General features: G+C 39.3%; 1 protein-coding gene and 1 pseudogene across 1 annotated transcript in view; both read right to left on the bottom strand.

The window, feature by feature from the left end:
- Window positions 1–22,948, bottom strand: part of LOC138843046 (disintegrin and metalloproteinase domain-containing protein 32) — a 591,210-nt gene that overhangs the window by 536,254 nt on the left and 32,008 nt on the right. The window contains exons 2-3 of the mRNA XM_089327034.1: window positions 21,084–21,348; window positions 8,808–8,878 (exon numbers count right to left, since the gene is read on the bottom strand). Coding sequence (XP_089183160.1) covers window positions 8,808–8,878; window positions 21,084–21,348 — 336 coding nt within the window. The remainder of the gene's footprint in view (window positions 1–8,807; window positions 8,879–21,083; window positions 21,349–22,948) is intronic.
- On the bottom strand, window positions 9,612–10,510 carry LOC138848417 (nucleophosmin pseudogene; annotated as a pseudogene).

Genomic DNA, 22,948 nt, shown 5'->3' with positions numbered 1-22,948 from the left:
GAGAGGGAGTGGGAAAGGGGAGGGTTGCAGGTGGGAGGGACGTTATGGGGGGGAAGCCATTGTAATCCATAACTGTACTTTGGAAATTTATATTCATTAAATAAAAGTTAAAAAAAAATTTTGACCTGAGGTGAAGTGTTCACTAACAGGGCTAGAGGTCCTGAAGAAACATCACCTTTCTGGTCTTTTCTACTAACAGGGCTGTCACTGCCACCATTTGTACACATTTAGACCATCCTCTTAAAAAGGGTCAAAGAAGTTTGGAAACAAAAACAACATGTTTTTTTTTATCCTCATGTCTGAGTAAGTACCCCCAAGACCCAAATAGATCAAATGGTTTTTTGGAAAGTGGAGCCGTAACAAGGGCATGTTTTAATTATTTTACTCTTTGTTTAATGTTTTTTTTTAGACAATCGAATGGGTTCAGGATTTTTTTTTAACAATTTATGATATAGCCTTTATTTTTGAGCATATGTCAGCTCATATCCTGCAATAACTGGTCAGTCCCAAAAGCCTGTTTAGCTCCCTCACTGTTTGTGGCGGAGGCAGATTCACCACACCAGATATACTTTGGAGGTTCAATTTTGTCTTTGTTTTTTTGTTTGTTTGTTTCTTTTTCGTTGTTGTTTTGTTTCTTGGATTTTTTAATTATTAAGGTGTCCCAAATAGTTTACCTCTTTTTTTTCTTTATCAAACTATTTTGGAGACTAATAATCCTTTTTTTCCAAAAAGTTAAGCAGTCCACCTTAAGGAGTTTCCCACTACAAAGAAAAGGTTCCTTGTTTATTAGGTCCAAGAGATAAGCCCACAATGTGCCTTTTAAATCCACATTAAACCATTTCTCTTCCAATGGCATCTTATTAAGAAGGGTGTAAGGACTGGGCGCTACAGAGTGTTGGGCCTGGACAATTTGACTTATAGCTCTTAAGTCCTCCTCCCTTGTCACAAAGACTTGTTGTTTCTCTCTTAATAGTCTCTAAATTGATATTTTTACCCACCCATCAATCTTTCGTCATTTCTTTGTTATACCAGGCCAACTGTTGATTACAAAATTAACTTTTAATAGTCCTTGTCCCATTGGTTCTTCTGAATCCAACCCAGAGTACTTTTTCAAAGTTGACTTCTGAGTCTTTGTAGGAATACAGAGAATGTTTCTCACTGCTGTTGGACTACAAATGCCTTTGAGACATTTTGTGACCTGACAGGTATCTTCTCTTTCTTTTCTTTTAAATTTTTACTTAGTATCTGAGGTCTTGCATTTGGGTACAGTCACTGGGAAGAGGATGATGACGACAATGATTATTATTATCATTATTATCCCATTTGGGGATAATATTTGGAGGAAAAAACTTTTGGCCAAGTAAAACAACAATATGTAATCATAGATTTTTCCATTATTTTTAGACCAGGAGCACTGCCCCACAAAAGACCTCCACATTTCCCTAATACACTGTCCAAGGGAATGTTAGAGTATTTATCAGCCCCCTACCCACAGCAACTTCCTTGATTCTCTGGTATTCTCCCTGTGACTAAATTTTGTGTGCTCATCCCCCACTACTGGAGGTATTTGTATACCCCCAACACACCCCAAGACTTGTTTTATATTTATTAATTAACATTAGTGAGAGTTGGAATTCTCATCTGGTTGTCTATTGTAGTCAAAATTCTGTACACTTTTCTGGCAGTGAATTTGGCATATGGTGGCTTGACAGTGTTAAGGTATGTTCCTTTTGTACCCATTTTGCTTAAGGTTTTTAACATGAAAGGATGCTGTATTTTATCAAATGCTTTCTCTGCATTTATTGAGATAATCATGTGCTTTTTATTCTTCAGTGTGTTAATGTGATAGAACACATTTATTGATTTTTGAATGTGGAACCATCGATGCACCCTTGGGATAAATCACAGTTGGTCCTATTCGATGATCTTTTCAATGTGCTGTTAGATTCAGTTAGCTGTATCTTGTTGAGGATTTTTCTATCAATGTTCATCATGGATTTTGGTCTATAATTTTTTATTTGTTGCATCTTTTTGGAGTTATGGAATTAGGATGACCCAGGCATCATAGAAGAAGTCTGAAAGGATTTCCCCACTTTCAATTATTTTGAATACTTTAAGTAGAATTGAGATTAATTCTTTAAAAGTTTGGTAAAATGGGCCCGCGCCATGGCTCAATAGGCTAATCCTCTGCCTGCGGCACTGGCACACCAGGTTCTAGTCCCGGTCGGGGCGCTGGATTCTGTCCCGGTTGCCCCTCTTCCAGGCCAGCTCTCTGCTATGGCCCAGGAGCACAGTGGAGGATGTCCCAAGTGCTTGGGCCCTGCACCCGCATGGGAGACCAGGAGAAGCACCTGGCTCCTGGCTTCAGATCAGCGCGATGAACCAGTCGCAGTGCGCCTGCCGCGGTGGCCATTGGAGGGTGAACCAACGGCAAAAGGAAGACCTTTCTCTCCGTCTCTCTCTCTCTCTCTCATTGTCCACTCTGTCAAAAAAAAATTTTTTTTAATAAAAATTAAAGAAAAAGTTTGGTAAAATGCATCAGGGAAGCCATGAGTTTTTCTCAGTTGGGAATGTGTTTATTACTAATTCAATCTGTCTTATTTAATGGTCTATTTAGGTTTTCTGTGTCTTCATGCCTTAATTTTGGTAAATTGTAAGTATCCAGAAATCTAAACATATTTTCTAGATTTGCTGATTTTTGGCCTTAAACCTGTTTGTAATAATTCCTAATAACCCTTTTTTTATTTCAGAGGCATCAGTTGTAACATCTACTTTCTCATCTCTGATTTTATTAATTTGGGCCTTCCCCCATTTTTGGCTAGTTGGGCCTTAGTTTGTCAATTTTTGGTTCTATTTTTTTTTCCAAAAAACCCTGTATTTCACTGACCTTATGTACAGTTCTTTTTTGTTTGCAGTTTTATTTCTTCTCTATTTTTTATTTTTTATTTTCTCCTACTAATTTGGGGTTTATTCTGTTATTATTTTTCTAGGTTATTGAGATGCACTGTTAGATCTGTTATTTAATATTTTTCCAATTTCTTGATGTAGGCACTAATTGCTATAAATTTTCCTCATAATAATGATTTTGCTGTATTCCACAAGTTCTGTTATGTTCTGCTGTCTTCTTCATTTGTTTAAACTTTTTTATTTCCCCCACCCCCTTTTTTTGTTTTTTGACAGGCAGAGTGGACAGTGAGAGAGAGAGAGACAGAAAGAAAGGTCTTCTTTTTCTGTTGGCTGACCCCCCAATGGCTGCTGTAGACACTGCGTTGATCTGAAGCCAGGAGCCAGGAGCCAGGTGCTTCTCCTGGTCTCTCATGCAGGTGCAGGGCCCAAAGACTTGGGCCATCCTCCACTGCACTCCTGGGCCACAACAGAGAGCTGGACAGGAAGAGGAGTGACTGGGACAGAATCTGGCACCCGACCAGGAATAGAACCCCGGGTGCCGGTGCCGCAGGCAGAGAATTAGCCTATTGAGCCATGGTGCCGGCCTTTATTTCCCTTTTGATTTCTTCTTTGACCCACTGTTCATTTAGTAGTTGTTTAGTGTTGTTCTGTCACCATGAATCTGTATACTTTCTAGAGTTTCTTATTTTTGTTCATTTCCATCTTCATTCCATGGTTCTCAGAAAATATACATGTTATGATTTCATTTTTGTAATTTGTTGAGACTAGCATTTGGACTAGCATATGGTCAATCTTAGAAAATGTTCCATGTACTGATGAATGTGTATTCTACAGCTGTGGGATGAGGCATTCTATAGATATCATTTAGATTCATTTGGTCAATAGTGTCAACTAGTTTTGTTGTTTCCTTATTTTTTATTTTATTTTATTTTTTTGCCTAGTTGATCTATACATTGATCAAAGTAAGGTGCTGAAATTCCTCATTATTCCTGTATTGGAGCATATGTCTCCCTTTAGGTCCATTAAGATTTGTTTTAAGTAGCTGAGTGCTCTAGCATATACATAAAATGCATATACATAAATTCATCTACATTTACTATAGTCCCAATAATCTTTTGAGCTGATCCCTTAATCATTTTATAATAACCTTGTCTCTTTGCACAGTTTTTGTCTTCAAGTCTATTTTGTTTGATATTAAGAAAGCTACTCCAAGCTTGTTTTTCTTTTCCATTTGCAAGGAATCTTTCCATACTTTCACTTTCAATCTGTGCATCTTTATTGTACGTTGTGATTCCTATAGGCAGCATATAGATGGGCTTTGCTCTCAATTCATTCAACCAGTTTGCATCTTAATTGAAGACTTTAGTCCATTTACATTCAAATTTATTATTGATAAGTAAAGATGTGGTCTTGTCATTTTTCTGTGAATATTCCTTTTGCTTGATTTGGATCTGCTTTGTACCGTTACCAGGAGGTTGTCTGCTTTCACATTCTTGCATAATGCTGGTTATGCTTCTCTGTTTCTTGATATATAGCACATCCTTTAAAATCATTTGTAAGGATTGCCGACTGATGAAAAATTCTTTCAATTTCTGTTTATTCTGGATGGCCTTTATTTCACCTTCATTTATAAATGAGAATTCTTTCAGGTATATTATTCTGGAATGACAGTTTTCCTTTAAGGACTTGGTCTACATCTCTCCATTCTGTCCTAGCATGTAGGATATTTGCTAAGAAATCTGCTGTCAATTTAATTGAAGATCATTCAAAGGTAATCTGGAATTTCTCTCTTGCACATTTTTGAATATTTTCTTTATGTTTTATTTTTGAAAGTTTGAATAAAATGAGTCACGGTGAAGACTTCTCTAATCAATTCTATGTGGAGTTCTATGTGTTTCCTGTACTTGGATGTTCATATTTTTTCCAAATCAGGGAATTTTCTGATAGTATTTCACTGAATATATTTTCTTTTTTTAACTTTTATTTAATGAATATAAATTTCCAAAGTACAGCTTAGCTTATGGATTAAAATGGCTTCCCCCCATAACGTACGTCCCTCCCACCCGCAACCCTCCCCTTTCCCACTCCCTCTCCCCTTCCATTCACATCAAGATTCATTTTCGATTCTCTCTATATACAGAAGATGAGTTTAGCATACATTAAGTAAAGATTTCAACAGTTTGCTCCCACACAGAAACATAAAGTGAAAAATACTGTTTGAGTACTAGTTATAGCATTAAATCTCAATGTACAGCACACTAAGGGCAAAGATCCTACATGAGGAGTAAGTGCACAGTGACTCCTGTTGTTGACTTAACAAATTGACACTCTTGTTTATGGCCTCAGTAATCACCCTAGGCTCTTGTCATGAGCTGCCAAGGCTATGGAAGCCCCCTGGGTTCACTGACTCTGATCATTTTTAGACAAGGCCATGGTCAAATTGGAAGTTCTCTCCTCCCTTCAGAGAAAGGTACCTCCTTCTTTGATGACCCATTCTTTCCACTGGGATCTCACTTGCGGAGATCTTTCATTTAGGTTTTTTTTTTTTCTTTTCCCCAGAGTGTCTTTTGGCTTTCCATGCCTGAAATAGTCTTCTAATCAATTATTTTTCACTTTTCAGGAATGTCTTTCAGGAATGCCTAAGGCACATATATTTTTATTTATTTTATTTTTTTATTTTTATTTTTTACAGGCAGAGTGGACAGTTAGAGAGAGAGAGAGAGAGAGAGAGAGAGAGAAAGGTCTTCCTTTGCCTTTGGTTCACCCTCCAATGGCTGCCACGGCCAGCACATTGCGGCCAGTGCACCGCGCTGATCCGAAGCCAGTAGCCAGGTGCTTCTCCTGGTCTCCCATGGGGTGCAGGGCCCAAGCACTTGGGCCATCCTCCACTGCACTCGCAGGCCATAGCAGAGAGCTGGCCTGGAAGAGGGGCAACCGGGACAGAATCCAGCGCCCCAACCGGGACTAGAACCCTGTGTGCCGGCGCCGCTAGGTGGAGGATTAGCCTATTGAGCCGTGGCGCCGGCCTTAAGGCACAATATTTTGTTGTCTCATGGTATCCCAAAGATCCTGAACACTGCTTTTACTTTTTTTAATTATTTTTCTTCTTTTTTTTGTCTGAGATATTTCAAAAGTTTTGTCTTCCAGATTAGATATTCTTTGTTCTGCCTCAACAAGTCCATTCAATAGGCTTTCCACTGTATTTTTCATTAGGCATATTAATTGCTTCATTTCTAATATTTCAGTTTCATTTTTATTTAACATTTCCAAGCTGAATTTCTCAACCATGTCATTCACAATTTCAATTAAACCATGTAATTGCTTCTTGATTTTTGAGTAAATGTACATTCCTTTGAATTACTTTTTAGGCATTTCATCAATCTCCTCATCTCAGCAGTCTAATATTAAAGTACTACCATGCTCCTTTTGGGGAGTCCTATTTTCTTCCCTGTTCATTTTTCTTACATTTCTATGCTTCCTTTTACACACTGCAGAAACACTTGTTGATATCTCCTCTGAAGTGTTTTTTTCAGCATGTGCCTCTAGTTGTTGTGGCATGCCAGTGCCTTCAGGGGATATCCAAAGGTATATGCTGGATGGAGCCAGGGATCTCTGGCCACCATTTTTGGGTGGGGCAAAACTTCAGGATAACACCCAAGTTATGCATGGCAGCTCTCCTCTGTACTCCACAGGGGAGAGGAGATGAACACTCTGGTTGGTGTGATCACTGTCTCTGCCCTTCTCCATGCCAACATGAGCCTCTCTGTGCCTGTACTCCCCACTCCCTGTCACATGAACCACACAATGAAGCTATGTACCCTGCAGAGTGAGCATGGAGCACTTTGCAATGTCCACTTTGAGTACTCAGGGACTTCTGAGCTTCTGGAGTAGTGTTCAGGAATTGTCCAAAGACTCAGCCACACCCCATACCCATGTCAGTTTCCCAGCCTATCACAGTCACAGGATTCACAGAGTCACAGGTTGCAGGGCTCCCCACACAGGCTGCAAGGAATCTTTCTCTGGCCTGTGAACCTGCACACCCAGAGAGAAAGCCACCCTGTCCCTGAATCTCATGCTTGGGTGGGAAGAGTTGAGGGGAGTAACATGCCAAGTAGGCACCTACTCCACCTCCACCTAGACTCAGTCACTAGAGACTGCAGAGTTCTCCCTCTAAAAAATCCACCAGGTCGCATGGCATCCTAAAGCCTCCAGTCACCCTAATCTGGGAAGATGGCACAGCCCCCAGTTTGCACAGTGCCCTGTTATGGGGAGGGGGTGATACAATGTGCCCTTCCTTCACAGAGTTAAATGGGCAATCTGCCCCTGCCAACTCATCTGTCTAGACTCAAGGATAGTGGGGACTATGAAGCTCTCCTTCAGACAAGATCACCAGTGGAGCACAGTCCTCTGCAAGCTCCTCCCACATCACATGGAAAGATGACCTCTCCAATAGACCACAGAAGTCACTGCTGGTGACCTGAGAGCTTCTCTGTCAGGTGGCGGCTTTATCTGCTACACCACAGCACCGGACCCCAGATCCTCTTATTTCTGCAAATTTTTCAATGAAACTTCTCTCTAAATCAAAGAGTCTCCCAGGAACACATATCTTTCCTGTGTTTCTGATATCTTTCTTAGATTGAAATCAGCACATCTCTTCCCTATTCAGTCATCTCAGATGATGAACCCAAGACATTACTAGTAGTCTTGTAAGGGTGTCTGATAAGCTGGCACACCCAGGCCAATTACAGCAAGCATTATGAAGATGAAAAGTCTCAAACTGAAGAAAAATAATTACAAATTGTGTGCTTCATAAAGAACATGTATCTAGAACATATGATTTCTAGAATTCAAAAATACAGAATTAAACAACCCAACTTTACAGTGGATGAATACAACAGAAAGTTCACCAAAAAGATAGAATAGCTAAATGGGCCCATTAAAAAAGGCTCAACTTAATTATACATCAGAAAAATGTTTACCACTATACTCCACTAAAATAATCTTTTAACCCAAAAGACAACATCAAATGTTTAAAAGTATGCTACAAAAAATTCAGATGTTGCTGATGTGAAATGCATATTGGCAGATTCACTATAGAAAACAGTGTAATGATTTCTAAAAATATGAAACACACTCTGACCACGTGTCACATTAATTTCACTCTGAAGAATATATACAAAAGAAAGAACTAATTTGTATGGACAGAAAACACATCAGTAGTTTCCAAGGGCTAGGAACAAAGGACAGAGATGAACTTAAATGGGCATGAAGGAACTATTTGGGGCAATAGAAATGTTCCACAACTGGATTGCGATCATGTTCTTACACTGTACTTAGAATTAGTGATCATTTAGCTGTGCACCTACAATGAATGGGTTCTGTGGTATGTAAATTATAGCTCAATAAATGTTAACATTAAAGTATTATTAAAATGGCCACTTATAAGACAGCCTCACTTAATTGTACCTTTTATCTCCCATCAAAATTCACATGGAATATCCACAGAAATATCTGTTCAACAAATAAATGAATAAAGTATTTCCTTTTCCACTAAAAATAATAATGAAAGGGTCTCAAGTAAAGTCAGATGCAAAGGAGAAGACTGAGGAACAAGGTTTGAGCTAAATGTTACTCTTCTTGCATCACTCTCTTCATCAGACTCTCCTAGCTATCATTCCAATAACACACTTAATTTTTCTATAATACCAAAATGACAGATAGTATACAAAACAGATAATTTTGACTTATACATTTGCTTTGCTATCAAAACTTTAAATTCCTTACTAATAGTAATTTTAAATACATACATACAATAATATGGCTGATATATTTTATAACTATGTAAAAAATTGAAATTCCACATAATTTAGGGAGAAAAAAATATTCCTTACGTATCTTACTTTGAATTTACCACTGGCATTTGCTTGGATTTTCTCTGGTAATATGATTTGTAGAAATGAATTTAGCGAATCTGTAAAAAAAATTTTTTTAAATAATAAGAACCTGTCTTAAATTTGACTAAATATCTATTCAGTTTCTTTTTTTATTTTATTAAAATACTGAGTTTATTTCATATGTATATTTGTCTCTCCACCATTTTCACATCTGACCACTGCTACTACTGTGTCCTATGATAACATTCCATACATACTTGAAACCAAGCAAAGGATGGAGTTCCTTCTTGAAAAACTAAACAGGTATTTTGGACAACACATTCTTGGCAACGGAACCTGGACAACATTTATCAAACACAGTAGGGAAAGTTCTCACTCTGCATTATAAAAAGGACAGCCAGATATCAACTGTTACAGAAATGAAATAAGATGGAAAATTTTTTTTTAACTTTTATTTAATGAATATACGTTTCCAAAGTACGAATAATGGATTACTATGGCTTCCCCCCCATACCGTCCCTCCCACCCACAACCCTCCCTTTTCCCACTCCCTCTCCCCTTCCATTCACATCAAGATTCATTTTCGATTATCTTAATATACAGAAGATCAGCTTAGTATACATTAAGTAAGGATTTCAACAGTTTGCTCCCACACAGAAACATAAAGTGAAAAATAATAGATGATTTTTTTTTAATGATGATGAAATCAGATCAGACCTATTGTCATGTTTAATCCCAGTGAGAGTCAAGTTGGGAGTTGATAGTTTCTTTTTTTTTTTTTTTTTTTTACAGAGGATGATGGAAAATTTTAACAAACTGTTGAAACTATTTTCTTAAAGAGACTTCCTCCACTGCCAAAGCTCTTGAATAGCCTCCTGGTCAGTCATCTGGAAGCAATTCTTCACATAATTGATGAATTTGGCTTCCACTTTGGGAAGAGAACCACCTTTTTCTATACTTGCTTGCATTTTTGCTTTTAATGTCTTCTATGAAAGTAGGTACTTTTGGTGTTTTAGGAGTTTTTTCCTGTTTTTTGAAGGATTCTTGACCTTTTGATCTTGGTGTTGATGGTTTTGAGTCTTTCCCATTCTGGTTTGATTTCTGTGCATTTTTGGCTGGGGTATCTCGTATAGATTTCTTCACTGGAGCTTTTTCTTCAGTTTCCTCATCATCAAAATCATCATCATCATCATTATCGTCATCATCTTCATCATCATCTTCAGCAGCAAGGTTTACTTTTTTCTGTGGTACCTTGCTGCCACCTCCAGGGACAGATCGTTTTCCAGATATACTTAATAGCCTCACATCCTCTTCCTCTTCTGACTCTGCATCTTCCTCCACAGCTACTAAGTGCTGTCCGCTAATATGCACAGGCCCTGAACCACACTTCCACCTTAAGACCACAGGTGGTATTATTTCAAAGCCCCCAAGGGAACTGTTGGCTGTACAGACATGTTCAATGTTGCCAGTGTGACTTTAATAGGGCTGCCTGCGTAATTCATTGCGTCTGCTTCAACAATGTGCAGTTCATCCTTGGCACCAGCGCCTAAACTGACCGTTCTTAAAGATAACTGGTGCTCATTTTCATCATTGTCCACTTTAAAGTGATAATCTTTGTCAGCCTTTAGTTCACAATCGAAAAGACAGTTCTGGGGCCTCAGGGGGCTCATGACCATGTCCATCAAATCTTCCATGAGGCGGAGGAACCAACTTGGGTGGGAGAGAAAGCAGACAGAGATTAGATGCCCACTGCTGCAAAGAACAGCCACACAGGACGGAATCACGCCAGAGGTCTATTCAGTTTCTTTCATAAGATTTGCCTATGAAAGTATTGGTGGCTCATCATTATGTATTCATTTTACTTTTTACTCATTGAATTCTTTATTCAGTGTAGCATTAAGCCTTTGACTATAATGTAAATTAATAATATGTTATCTCAAAAATTAGAAAGTGGGAGAGGTAGAAAAGGATGGAATGAAGATGGAAGGAAGGAAGGGAAATATAATACTCTTAGAATTACATCTATAAATGACATCAAATCTGTTCTCTGTTCACTACTATGAAATCAACATGAGAACTGGTGAGAATTATTCTGTAGTAATAATCATGCATTTTCTCTGAGGACCTAATACATTAATAAATTCCCTTAAAAATAAAAACTAAGGGGAAAAACTTAAAATATCTAATTTGAAAACACATGAAATAATTATGAAAGATTTTTTTAAAGTGCAAAGAGCAAGTATTCAACCTATATAAAATTTGCTATTCTTGAAGAAAAACAGAACAAGTAGACAAAAAAATCAATGACATACATCAAAAAATTTCATGGGGGAAGAAGTTAAGCTAGCAAGTGCAAGTCCTGGCTCTGGCTTCAATTCCAGCTTCCCACCACTTCAGACCCAGAGAGGTAGCAAGTGATATGTCAAGTTGTCAGGTCCCTGCTACTTACATGGAAGACACAATTTGATTTCCTGGCTCCCAGTTTTAGTCTCTGCCTAGCCCTAGTCATTTTAGACACTTGGAGAATGGACAGGAGCTTGCTCTTTCTGTCTCTCTGCCTCTCAGATGGTATTAAAAACCAATAAAGAGTACTTTCCTGAAATAAAGGATTTGAAATAGACACTTCGTTTTAGGAAACTCTGATAACAATTAAAACCATGTAGAATTACACCAAAGTGATTGGCATTCTAAGATAAACAATCCTAGAGAAACATAAGCAAAAATAAAATTTGGTGTGAGGAGAAAAAAGCAGGCTAGCTTGAGAATTCGTAAATGCAGTAATCAATGTTAAAATGCCAAAGAATAATGTCTTATTTACAAAAGAGTTAAGCTTTGATTATAAAGTAAATTGAAAGAATGTCATTGTAAAACTTAAAATAAGAACAGAAGGAAGAGGCAGGTTGACAGTGGGGTATTAGGGTAGAAAATATTATGCTCTTAAAACTGTATATATGAGGGGCCAGTGCTATGGCACAGTGGGTAAAAACCTCAGCCTGCAGCACTGGCATCCCATAGGGGTGCAAATTGGAGTCCTAGCTGCTTCATTCAGCTCTCTGGTATGGCCTGGGAAAGCAGTAGAAGATGGCCCAACTGCTTGGGCCCCTGCACCCCTGTGGGAGACCCGGAAGAAGCTCCTGGCTCCTGGCTTCAGATCATCACAGCTCTGGCCATTGCAGTCATTTGGAGAGTGAATCAGCAGATAGAAGATCTCTCTTTGGCTTTACTTTTCTATGACTTTTTTTTTCTTTCAAATAAATAAAATAAATCTTTTAAAAAAATACTGTACATATGAAATACATGAAATTTGTTCCCTTTATATAAATAAAAAGTAAAGTTGGTAAAAGAAAGTGAGAACCCAAAAAGTTTATTTTCAGCCAAATTGCTATTCAACTATAAAGGCCAAAGACAGATAGGTACAAGCAACAACTCAAGTAAAATACTACATATATGCCTGTTACAGAAGGCAGATAACTGTCTCACAGAAAATCTATCAGTAGAGTTGGAGTAAAAGGCCTAGTGATAGGCACTAAGTATACTTAAATACAGAATAAAACTGAAAGCTAAAGCAATTGTACAAACCATATTTATATAATAGATGCAATGTCAGAAAATTATGCAGACATAATATGACATAGTAAGTACAACAATTTTGTACATATCCAACAACATAGCAACAGAAGAAGCAGCACATACAAGCATACTAGTTTTCTTACATGTACAAGTGGTCAAAAGTGACTTAAAATTACCTAAAAGGCAATCTATAGAAGTGAAATTGACACTTTGAGAAGCAATGCCTTTGAACAGCCCTTGTCAGGACTATTGAGGAACAGTTTTGGTTTTTTTTCCCCATACTAGTTGTTGAACTTCTTACTTAACATAGAATTAATCACATGTATATAAAGTTAATTGAAAATAGATCTTAGTGAAAAATAAGAATGGGAATAGGAGAGGGAAGAGGAGAAGTGGGAGGGCAGATATGGTGGGAAGAATCACCATGTTCCTCAAGTTTTATTTATGAAATGTATGAAGTTTCTATTCCCTTAGGTTTCTGGGGGGGGGGGGGGGGAGAAAATAAGCATATGAAGCTACGAAGCAGCATACTGTTTCATGGCATAAAGTTACAGAACAACTAAAAGAAAAATAATCATAATCATGTAGTAAAAGGGACAAGGAGGTACAAAGAAGTCATAAGATATCAAATTTCCTAATTATTCATGGTGAAGAATTATTAGTTATTGCCTAAATAAAGGATTACATTTATTATATAAAACACTCTAATCATTCCAAATTAAAAGCATCTACAAGGTACCTAGAAAATAAACCCAAAACATTGCAGATTTATATGCTAATTTTTAAACATGACAAAAGCATTAAATTAGGTAATTATCACACAAATAAGAGGCAGTAAAAGTCAAAGAGCTCCATTATTTTAATACATTAAAGTGACTAAAAGAAAGACTCAGACTAGATACACAAAAATTGAAATCCAATTACTCACACCTGTGTAATATCAAACGTTGACTCTAAGTTAATACTAATTTTTGAGGCCTAAAATACTTAAGGTCTTAATACTTGCTTATGAACACTTGCTTATGAACACTTGGGTGATGAATGGAATTTAGGTTCTTATAGCTATGAGAGCACCCAGGGGTCACAAATCCATCCGATCATAATTTAATGAAACAGTTTGTGTAAACAGAGCAGTGACTTTCAGAATGCACACTTTACCTGACGAAAAGAGAAAGGGTTATTATGAAATGGATGGACAAATGGGAACCCCTGAATATCATCTCTACCATTAACAAAACATTACACAAAAAGTCCTTCTATATACAGAAATTAGTCCCATTATGATGGAAAAATATATGCAAGAGCAGTGATTCTCATTATAGTCCCAAACATTATTTGCTTGCTCTACAAAAACAACATACATGCAACAAACAAATGGCAATGAATTTCCTTGAGTTTAATCAGGTATTAACTGCAATAACAGATATTATTCCAAATATGGACTGAAACAAATGAACCCACACACTAGCACCTATATGGACCACTGACAGAAAAAGTTGCTGTTTTCTCTATCATAATAAGCAGAGGCTTTTAGTTTGCATTTTTGCTTCACAGTGATGGCAGTATACCTGCACTCTCTTGCCTCATGACCTTGTTAAATCTCTGATTTTGATTCTAACTGGACACTAAACATCTCACTATCTGTGGCTGACAGAATGCTGGCCTTTTAAAGATCTACATACAAATCCCCAAATCTTTTGGATATGTTGTTACATGGCAAATACCATTAAGATAGTAAATCACCTGATCTTAAAATAAGATGATTATCTTGGAGTATCTTAGGGGTGAAAAGTGTCATTAAAGCAGAAGAGAGAAACAGAAAAAAGGCAGTGTTATAATGATTCAGCCCAATAGTACTGCATTTGAAGGTGAAGGAAAGCAGTTTCAAGCTAAGGAATATGGCCAGCCCCTAGAAGTTGGAAAAGGCATGAAAACAAATTCTTTATTAGAGCATTCAGAAGAACACAGCACCCCCAATTCCTTGATTTGGACCCACTATACTTTAACTTTAGACTTATGACCTACAGAACTGTTTAAAGCACAAGTTTATGGTAATTTTTTACATCATCAACAAGAAACTAATATGCCCATTCAGAAGAAACTGGAGTACATTCATAATATCACGCCTCTGAGACCTGAATAAAGTAACAGGTGTCTCATTTGTCTTTATAAGAAGAAGTATATCAGAGTCTTAATTAAAGATATACATATACCACACAGAGAAAATCAGTTTATAATGATCAGGTGGTCTAGACTGCACTGGAAAGTATCCTTCTCCATACTAAATGATGAGGCGCAACACTTTGTAGATCACTTTGGAATTTCAAAGCAACCTGTATCACATACAGCTTTGTTGCTTTGACCCTATAATGACAAACCAGAGGCTTCTCGATTTATAGGTAGCCTAAGTAAGAGAAGGCTCTTCAGTTGATATAGGCCACTGTGCAAGGAGCTCTACTGGTTTTCCTTTACAGCTAGGAGAAAAAAGAGCTCATGAAAAGACTGACTGAAATGTTGAAGAATGCCTGTTAGGCCTCTTTAGTGGAATCCCAGAAAAGCTCCCAACAGTTTTGAACCAAGGAAATATCCTCAATTGTACATATAGTGGGTTGGATACTGCCCTCTCAAAATAAGTGTCTAACAAGAATCGGTTCATGTATACTTATTTGGAAAATAAGTCTTTGCAAGCTATAATTAAATACAGGTCATGAAATGAGAGGATCATGGATTAGGGTGGACCTTAAATCCAATGACAAGCATCTTTATAAGTAAGAGAAGAGGAGAAGACACACCGAGTAAGAATAACATGTCTACAATCCAAGGATTGATAAAACTATCAGAAACTAGGGGTCAGGCATGCAATGCATGATCCAACCAAGTTTCCAAAAGGAACCAACACTACGAATCCTTTGATTGTATACATCCAGTCTCAAGAACTGTGAGAGAGTACATTTCTGTTATTTTAAACCACTCATTTGGTGGTTCATTATAACAGGAAAAAGGGAAAAATACAGCATATATCTCTTCAAGTATTTTTTTTCTTTTAATAATGCTTCTGGCCCAATATTGGACTGTGATAGCAACTAAAACTCATACAATATGATACTATATAATTTGCAACCCAGGCCACACTTCACAAACTGACATTTTCAGGCACTCCCAGGAGTATTCATCAAATGGAACAGTTATATGTAGGGCAACATTTTAAAAGTTCTTGAGGGGCCAGTGCTGTGGTGCATAAGCTAAGCATCTGCCTGTGGTACCAGCATCCTATATGGGCACAGGTTGTGTCCCAGATTTGTGTCCCTTCCAATTCAGCTCTCTGCTATGGCCCAGGAAAGCAGCGGAAGATGGCCCAATTGCTTAGGCCTCTGCACTCACATGGGAGACCCAAAAGAAGCTCCTGGCTCCTGGCTCCTGGCTCCTGGCTTTGGATCGGCTTAGCTCCAGCCATCGCGGCCACATAGGGAGAGAACTAATGTATGGAAGACCTTTCTCTCTGTCTTTCCCACTCTCTGTCTTTACCAATCAAATACTAAATAAATAAAATCTTTAAAAAAAACGAAGTTATTGCAAGCTTCAGGTGGCATAAATGGATGATCCACAGTCCACTAACCTTACACATCAATCTCTCAACCATCATTTATTGTTTCCTATGACAAGTTAAGTGAAAGAAGAAAATTATGTGTATGATATGATAATAGTATTCAAATGTCAACTGAAAAATCCTTACAAACCCATTTAGGTGTCCCTAAAAGCGATTAGAAAAAGGAAATCCTTCCAGCAAGTGAAATTTCAAGCAGTACATACCTTGTGCATATATTTCCTATATAAGGATTAGTTATATGAGGCAGAAGAAAACTTCTTTTGTGTTGCCTTTTTTCCCTTTGTTGGATGTGATATTAACATAAAGATTCAATTTAGTTCATACAAACAATTCTAAGAATATAATCATACTTCCCTTCCTCATTTCCTTCCCACCCTATCTCCCTTTCTTTTTCCTTTTCCTTTTTTCTTTCCTTTTTTTCCTCCCTCTTTCTCTACTTCCCTTCCTAAAAGTTTAAGAATGATAATAGAGCCAGCGCTGTGGCATAGTAGGTAAGGCCACCACTTAATGTGCCAGCATCCCATGGGGGCACAGATTGGACTCCCAGCTCCTCCTCTTCCAATATAGCTCTCTGCTATTACCTGGGAAAGCAGTACAAGATGGCTCAAGTGCTTGGGCCCCTGCACCCACATGGAAGACCTGAAAGAAGCTCCCAGTTTCGTATCCATGCAGCTCCAGCCGTTGTGGCCAACTGGGGAGTGAACCAGTGGATAAGAAGACCTCTCACTCTCTCTCTGCCTCTCTCTTTCTCTCTGTGTAACTCTTTCAGATAAAAAAAATAATTTTTTTAAAAAAAGAATAATAAGAAGGGTGAATATGGATGTTATGTACCTTGCCTAGAGGTGGCCTGTGGGACAAGAAATGCACTTTGATTAAACATGGTAAACTCGGTCTACAATTCAACTTCATGAAGGGATAGTTATGAAAATTTTTAAAATCTACCTGATATCAAAATATGCCTCAAAGTTATAGTAAATACAAAAATTTAGTTATGCACAGGAACAGATAATGGAACAAAAAGTCCAGAATCAGGTACATTGCAGGCTGGCTGTTTTGCTATCTGTTCTTTCTCTGCACTGCTCTGCCAGGAGGCTGTTATTTTACTGATTGCATCGCAAAAGCTCCTTTGCTCTTTGATCATGAATGAGGTCCACCTAAGAGAAGCACTGGCAAAGGGATGAAGTATAAAGAGGCCAAGGCGTTTTATTTGTACCGTCCTTTTCAAAACTGGGTATTTTTAAATTTTGTTATTTGAGTGGTGCAGAGAGTTTCTAAGCCCTCATTCACTGCCCAAATGCTCTCAATAGCTGGGGGGCTTAAGCCAGGAGCTGTTTGTGAGTCAGGAATTCAATCCTATGTGGGTAACAGAAACCCAACCACTTGAGCCATAACTGTCACCTTCCAGTGTATGCACTGGCAGGAAGCTAAAATTGGGGGTAGAACCAGGACTAGAACCCAGGGATTCTGATACAGGATGCAAATATCTCAATGGGCAGATTATCCAGTTGGCTAAACACCTGTCACCATAATTGACTATTTTTTTATATAGCTGCATCTCTCAAAAGCCACAGCTTCTGTTGAGACTGCCTTCAATAAATTTATCTCTCTCTAGGTTCCACCAACATCGTTGTGTTCCCTTGCCTCTTTATCCCTAAGGGTGATAAAAAATTATTTCCACAGTTGGTTTAATAGCCTTAATTGATTTCCTTAATCATGTCCATAATTCTGTGAATAGTACTTTCACTGAACTCATTACATCCTTGAGTGTGATGGTTTTCTCATACTGGATGACATATTCAAAACAGAATTTTATATATTTGACAAGCACATGGATAGCTACTTTTTTTTTTTGACAGGCAGAGTGGACAGTGAGAGAGAGAGACAGAGAGAAAGGTCTTCCTTTGCCGTTGGTTCACCCTCCAATGGCCGCCACGGCCGGCGCGCTGCGGCCGGCGCACCGCGCTGATCCGATGGCAGGAGCCAGGAGCCAGGTGCTTTTCCTGGTCTCCCATGGGGTGCAGGGCCCAAGCACCTGGGCCATCCTCCACTGCACTCCCTGGCCACAGCAGAGAGCTGGCCTGGAAGAGGGGCAACCGGGACAGAATCCGGCGCCCCGACCGGGACTAGAACCCTGTGTGCCGGCGCCGCTAGGCGGAGGATTAGCCTAGTGAGCCGCGGCGCCGGCCTGGATAGCTACTTTTATAAAGGGATTTGGGATGTTGGTAATCTGTGGCATTACAAAGGTATATATTGTCTATTTCCTTAGATGGCAGGATATTAAGTGTGGATGAGGTATAAGGTAGGAGGAGGACTACATTATCTCTATAACAACATTAGCAATAATATACAAGTAGGTGGTAAGTAAGACTGCCTGAAGAAACTACAACAAAATAAAATAGTTTAAGACTTTAAATTTCCAACTTTATACACAGTTCATCAAAAAAAGCCTTTGGTAGCCTTAAACAAATTCCTTAATTCATTTGGCTGTTCAAAAGTCGTGGTGCTACTGTAACTGTAACTCCATGATTTTTCTTATGTAATAACATAGGGACATTTTAGAGAATAATAAGATGCTGAGTTCTGCAATAGATATAATTGGGCTGCAACAGATAAGACTAAGCACAGCTGACTTTGGGTGCTCCACTGTAGCTGGGTTGCCAGAGTCATGCACTGCCAGCTTTGGTTGCTGTGGCTTGGGTGAGGTACGTTTGAGGTGGGCTTTGGGGACCCAGTCCCTCTGCCCTTGAGCTGTGAGGAGATGCCTTTCTGAAAAGTGAAAAGAGTGATCTGTGTGGAAGCTAACAAGTGCCATGGGGATCACTGCGAGATGATGTGCGTCATGTGGTGCTCAGTGCCTCCCACTGTGAAAAGGAGGAAATGCTTTTTGAAGGATATTGACCTGGCCTAGAAGATGCTTACACATGTATCACAAAATGAGGATTTATGTGCGCTTTCCTCAGAGTGAAAGAATCTTCTATTTAGACACGTTATCAGAGAGGTTCGTGAATCGCAGTTACTCAGAGTGGAGCAGAGAAAAGCCTGAAGTTCGAAGAACTACCAAATAGAGCATCAGAGCTCTGTGAACAGGTTAACATGGTACTATGGGGATCCAAGGACTACTACAGTTTATCAAAAAAGCTTCTGAACCCATCCCTGTGAGGAAATATAAAGGACAGGCAATAGCTGTGGATACATATTGCTGGCTTCACAAAGGAGCCACTGCTTGAGCTGATAAATTAGCCAACAGTGAACCTACTGATAGTTGAAATTTGCAAGATTTTCATTGCTACTGTCACAGTTCTTTGAACATTTCTTCATGGGAGAACATCAGTGTTTTGTAATACTAGATTCTGATTTTTGGCTATTTGGGAGTTGTTCAAAATAAATAAAGTCAGTGTTTATTATTAGAGGTATGTGGGATTTTGTATGAAATTTGTTAACATGTTAGTATATCATAGAATTAAACCTGTTCTTGTTTTTGATGGATGCACTTTACCTTCGAAAAAAGTAGAAAGGTCTAGAAAAGAACGACAAGCCAGCCTCCTTAAGGGAAACCAGCTTCTTCGTGAGGGTAAAGTCTTGGAAATCCAAGAATGTTTTACCTGTCCTATCAATATCACACATGCTATGGCCCACAAAAGTGATTAAAGCTGCTAGATCTCAGGGAGTGGACTGCCTTATATCTCCTTATGAAGTTGATGCACAACTGGCCTGTCTTAAAAAAATTGGAATTGTATAAGCAATAATCAGAGGATTCTGATCTCCTAGCTTTTGGCTGTAAGAAGGTGATTTTAAAAACAAACCAATTTGGAAATGGACTAGAAATTGATCATGCTGGGCTGGGAATATGTAGACAACTTGGGGATGTACTCTCAGAAGAGAAATTCTGTTACATGTATATTCTTTCTGGCTTTGACTATCTCTCATCACTGCCTGGGACTGCATTAGCAAAGGCATGCAAAGTACTAAGGCTGGCCAATAATCCTGACATTGCAAAGGTTATCCAAGAAAACTGGACATTATCTCGGCCAGCGCCGAGGCTCACTAGGCTAATCCTCTGCCTTGCAACGCCGGCACACTGGGTTCTAGTCCCAGTCGGGGCGCCGGATTCTGTCCCGGTTGCCCCTCTTCCAGGCCAGCTCTCTGCTGTGGTCAGGGAGTGCAGTGGAGGATGGCCCAAGAGCTTGGGTCCTGCACCCACATGGGAGACCAGGATAAGTACCTGGCTCCTGCCATTGGATCAGCGCGCAGCACGCCGGCCGCAGCAGCCATTGGAGGGTGAACCAACGGCAAAAGGAAGACCTTTCTCTCTCTCTCTCTCTCACTGTCCACTCTGTCAAAAAAAAAAAAAAGTATATTGTCATTTACATTAGCACCTTCCAAAATATTATCATGTCTATGCCTTCTCTCTATGAAGAAAACTACAAAACTTATAAAAGACATCAAAGAACAACTAAATAAGTTGATTGACAGGTTGTTTGTGGATAAGAAGATTCATTAATGTCAAGATGTCATATCTTCCCAACTTGATCTTTAGATTCAAACAATCTCAACCAAATTGTAGGAAATTATTTTGTGAACATCAACTATTAATTTTTAAGTTTACATGGACAGGCCATGAATGCCCAGAAAATTCTATTCAGTATTGAAGGAGAATAAAGCCAGGGTGCTTACATTATCAAAGTCCAAAATTTAATCTAAAGCTACAGTAATCAAGACAATGTGATGTTGGACAAAGAACAGAAAAGTAGATCAACAGGACAGAATGAAAGCCCAGAATGAGATTCATCTAAATGCACTCAACTGATCTTTGAAAAAGAACCAAAGGCACTAGTACAGGTTAAAGACATTTTTTTTCAATAAATGCTGCTAAAACAACTAGACATGCACACTGCTTAGAAAGATCTAGGTAAAGAGCGCACAGGTCTGTCCCGGCTTGCGAAAGTGACTTCCCCTCACGGTGGCTCTGCATCCCGACGCGGCGCCCTCCACGGGGGGCCGGCCAACAGGGAGCGAGGCCGCGGCCGTCGGAGGCAGCCGAGCCCGCTCCGGAGCGCGGGAGAGAGGCCGCCCCGCCCCGAGGGACGGCGGGGCCCGGGGCTTACCGGGCCTCGGCGCTGGGCAGCCACGGAGCCCGGCCAGCAGCAGCAGCAGGCGGAGCATGGCGTCGGGGCCGGGCGCCGAGCGGGAACTGACGGCGCGGCCGTTGGGCGGGAAGCCGTCCGCGGGCGCTGTTCTCGCGAGACCCTGGAGCGGGATTCCCGCGGCGCCCGGAGGCTGCCCGCTGCGCGCCGCCCCGGCCCGGGCTGGGTCCCCGCACACCTGCCCCTCCAGTGTGATGGCCCAGAGAACCGAGGCGTTCGTTCTCCTCTAGTAACAAACGCTAGCAAAGGTGGTGTGGTTAGACATACCTGTGAAGGTTTCACCAGGGTTTTATCTAAAAATAGAACTTTGATTGCTGTGATCTTAATGTGCATTTAGGAAGATACTGGGAGACACGAGAATTTGAAATTTTACTTATTGTAAATGTTTTATTTGTACATTATACAAATGAAACACATTAATAACATTAGAATAAGTTAGAGAAGATTATATGGACCTACTAAATCATTGGTGAAGTAACTGACCGAAAAGGTTTCTTATCATCTGTTAATTCCTACAGCTCTATTAATGAGGGAAAATTTTGACAATTTTAAGATCATGAGCTGGGAGCCCAACCTCCTTCATTCCGTTGCAATGTTCACCAACCTGTCAATCATGGGACCCCTCCCCTGAAAGTACTTTTACACAGCATAGTGGGGGTAGTATCATGTAAACGCTTTTGGTTTTCTAAATTCATAAAATGCTAGGAAGAATGCAAGTTTGCTCTCTCCTTGCGGACTCAGGAGGAGCAGAGCAGGTTATGGTAATTCCCTTTCTTTGGCCAGCTTTCCCAAAATAAAGTCCTAATGAGCCAGTGTACTTTTCTCACTTTGTAAATAAAGTTTACCACACTGCATGCCACTTTTGTGGCTGTATTTACAATTCTGTAGGTCAAAGAGTCTGGAATATTAATTTAGGTCCAACATAGCCCACAACACTATGAGGGCAAATAATGCAGTGTTGGAGAAGACCTTGAGAACTCTCTGGCTCCTGTGTATCTATTACCTCCTACCCACCAACACCCACCTCATAATGATTTGCATGTACTATGAAAATGGAGAAGAGATGCAATAAAATTTCTCCATCACTTTCTACACACCTACAGGAACAGCACTTTAAAGATGCAGTCAAATTCTGCTTCTCAGAATGAGAATTACGATAAAGAGAATGACATGTTCACTGCTTGACTAAATCTTAACCACAGTATATACAGAAATCAAAGCATACTTTAAATAAAAATTTTTAAAAAGCAAAAAATATCACCATATGCTCCATAATTATTGTTTTTCAATTAAACCTGTAAACTTTAAAAGTCAAACTAAAGATTATTTCTGTGTTCCTTGGGAAAGAGCAAACAAATATTACACCCACAGGAGCCAGAGATCAGAAGCTGACTACCTTCACTTCCGCTCAGCTGTGCGGAATTACCCTTCTGGAACAAAAAAAAAAAAAAAAAAAAAAAAAAGAGAGAGAGAGAGAGAGAGACAGAGAGATTTACCATGCCTAAACTGGGAGTGTCACTTTTGGCATACCCTTAACCCTGAAGCACCAAACAGAGCTCTCTGGCCAACCCATCTCAAGCCTCTAAGGCTCCAACAAAAGCACATAGTCCACTTAATGCATTCATAATATAACAAGAAAAAAACACCACAGCAAGGGAAGAAGAATCCAAAGAATATCTCCACAATGCCAAGCAACAAACGCAGAAACCGAGGAAACAAGAACAAGGAAGACAGTATAATGCCCCCAAATGAACAAGACACCCGAAGCCAAGATTATGAAGATGATGAGATAGAAGAAATGCAAGATATGGATTGCAAAAAATTTA

The sequence above is a fragment of the Oryctolagus cuniculus genome, chromosome 2, assembly GCF_051225735.1.
Source record: "Oryctolagus cuniculus isolate XC-2025 breed Fujian yellow rabbit chromosome 2, ASM5122573v1, whole genome shotgun sequence".
Lineage (NCBI taxonomy): Eukaryota > Metazoa > Chordata > Mammalia > Lagomorpha > Leporidae > Oryctolagus > Oryctolagus cuniculus.
This window is presented reverse-complemented; position numbering and strand designations above follow the sequence as displayed.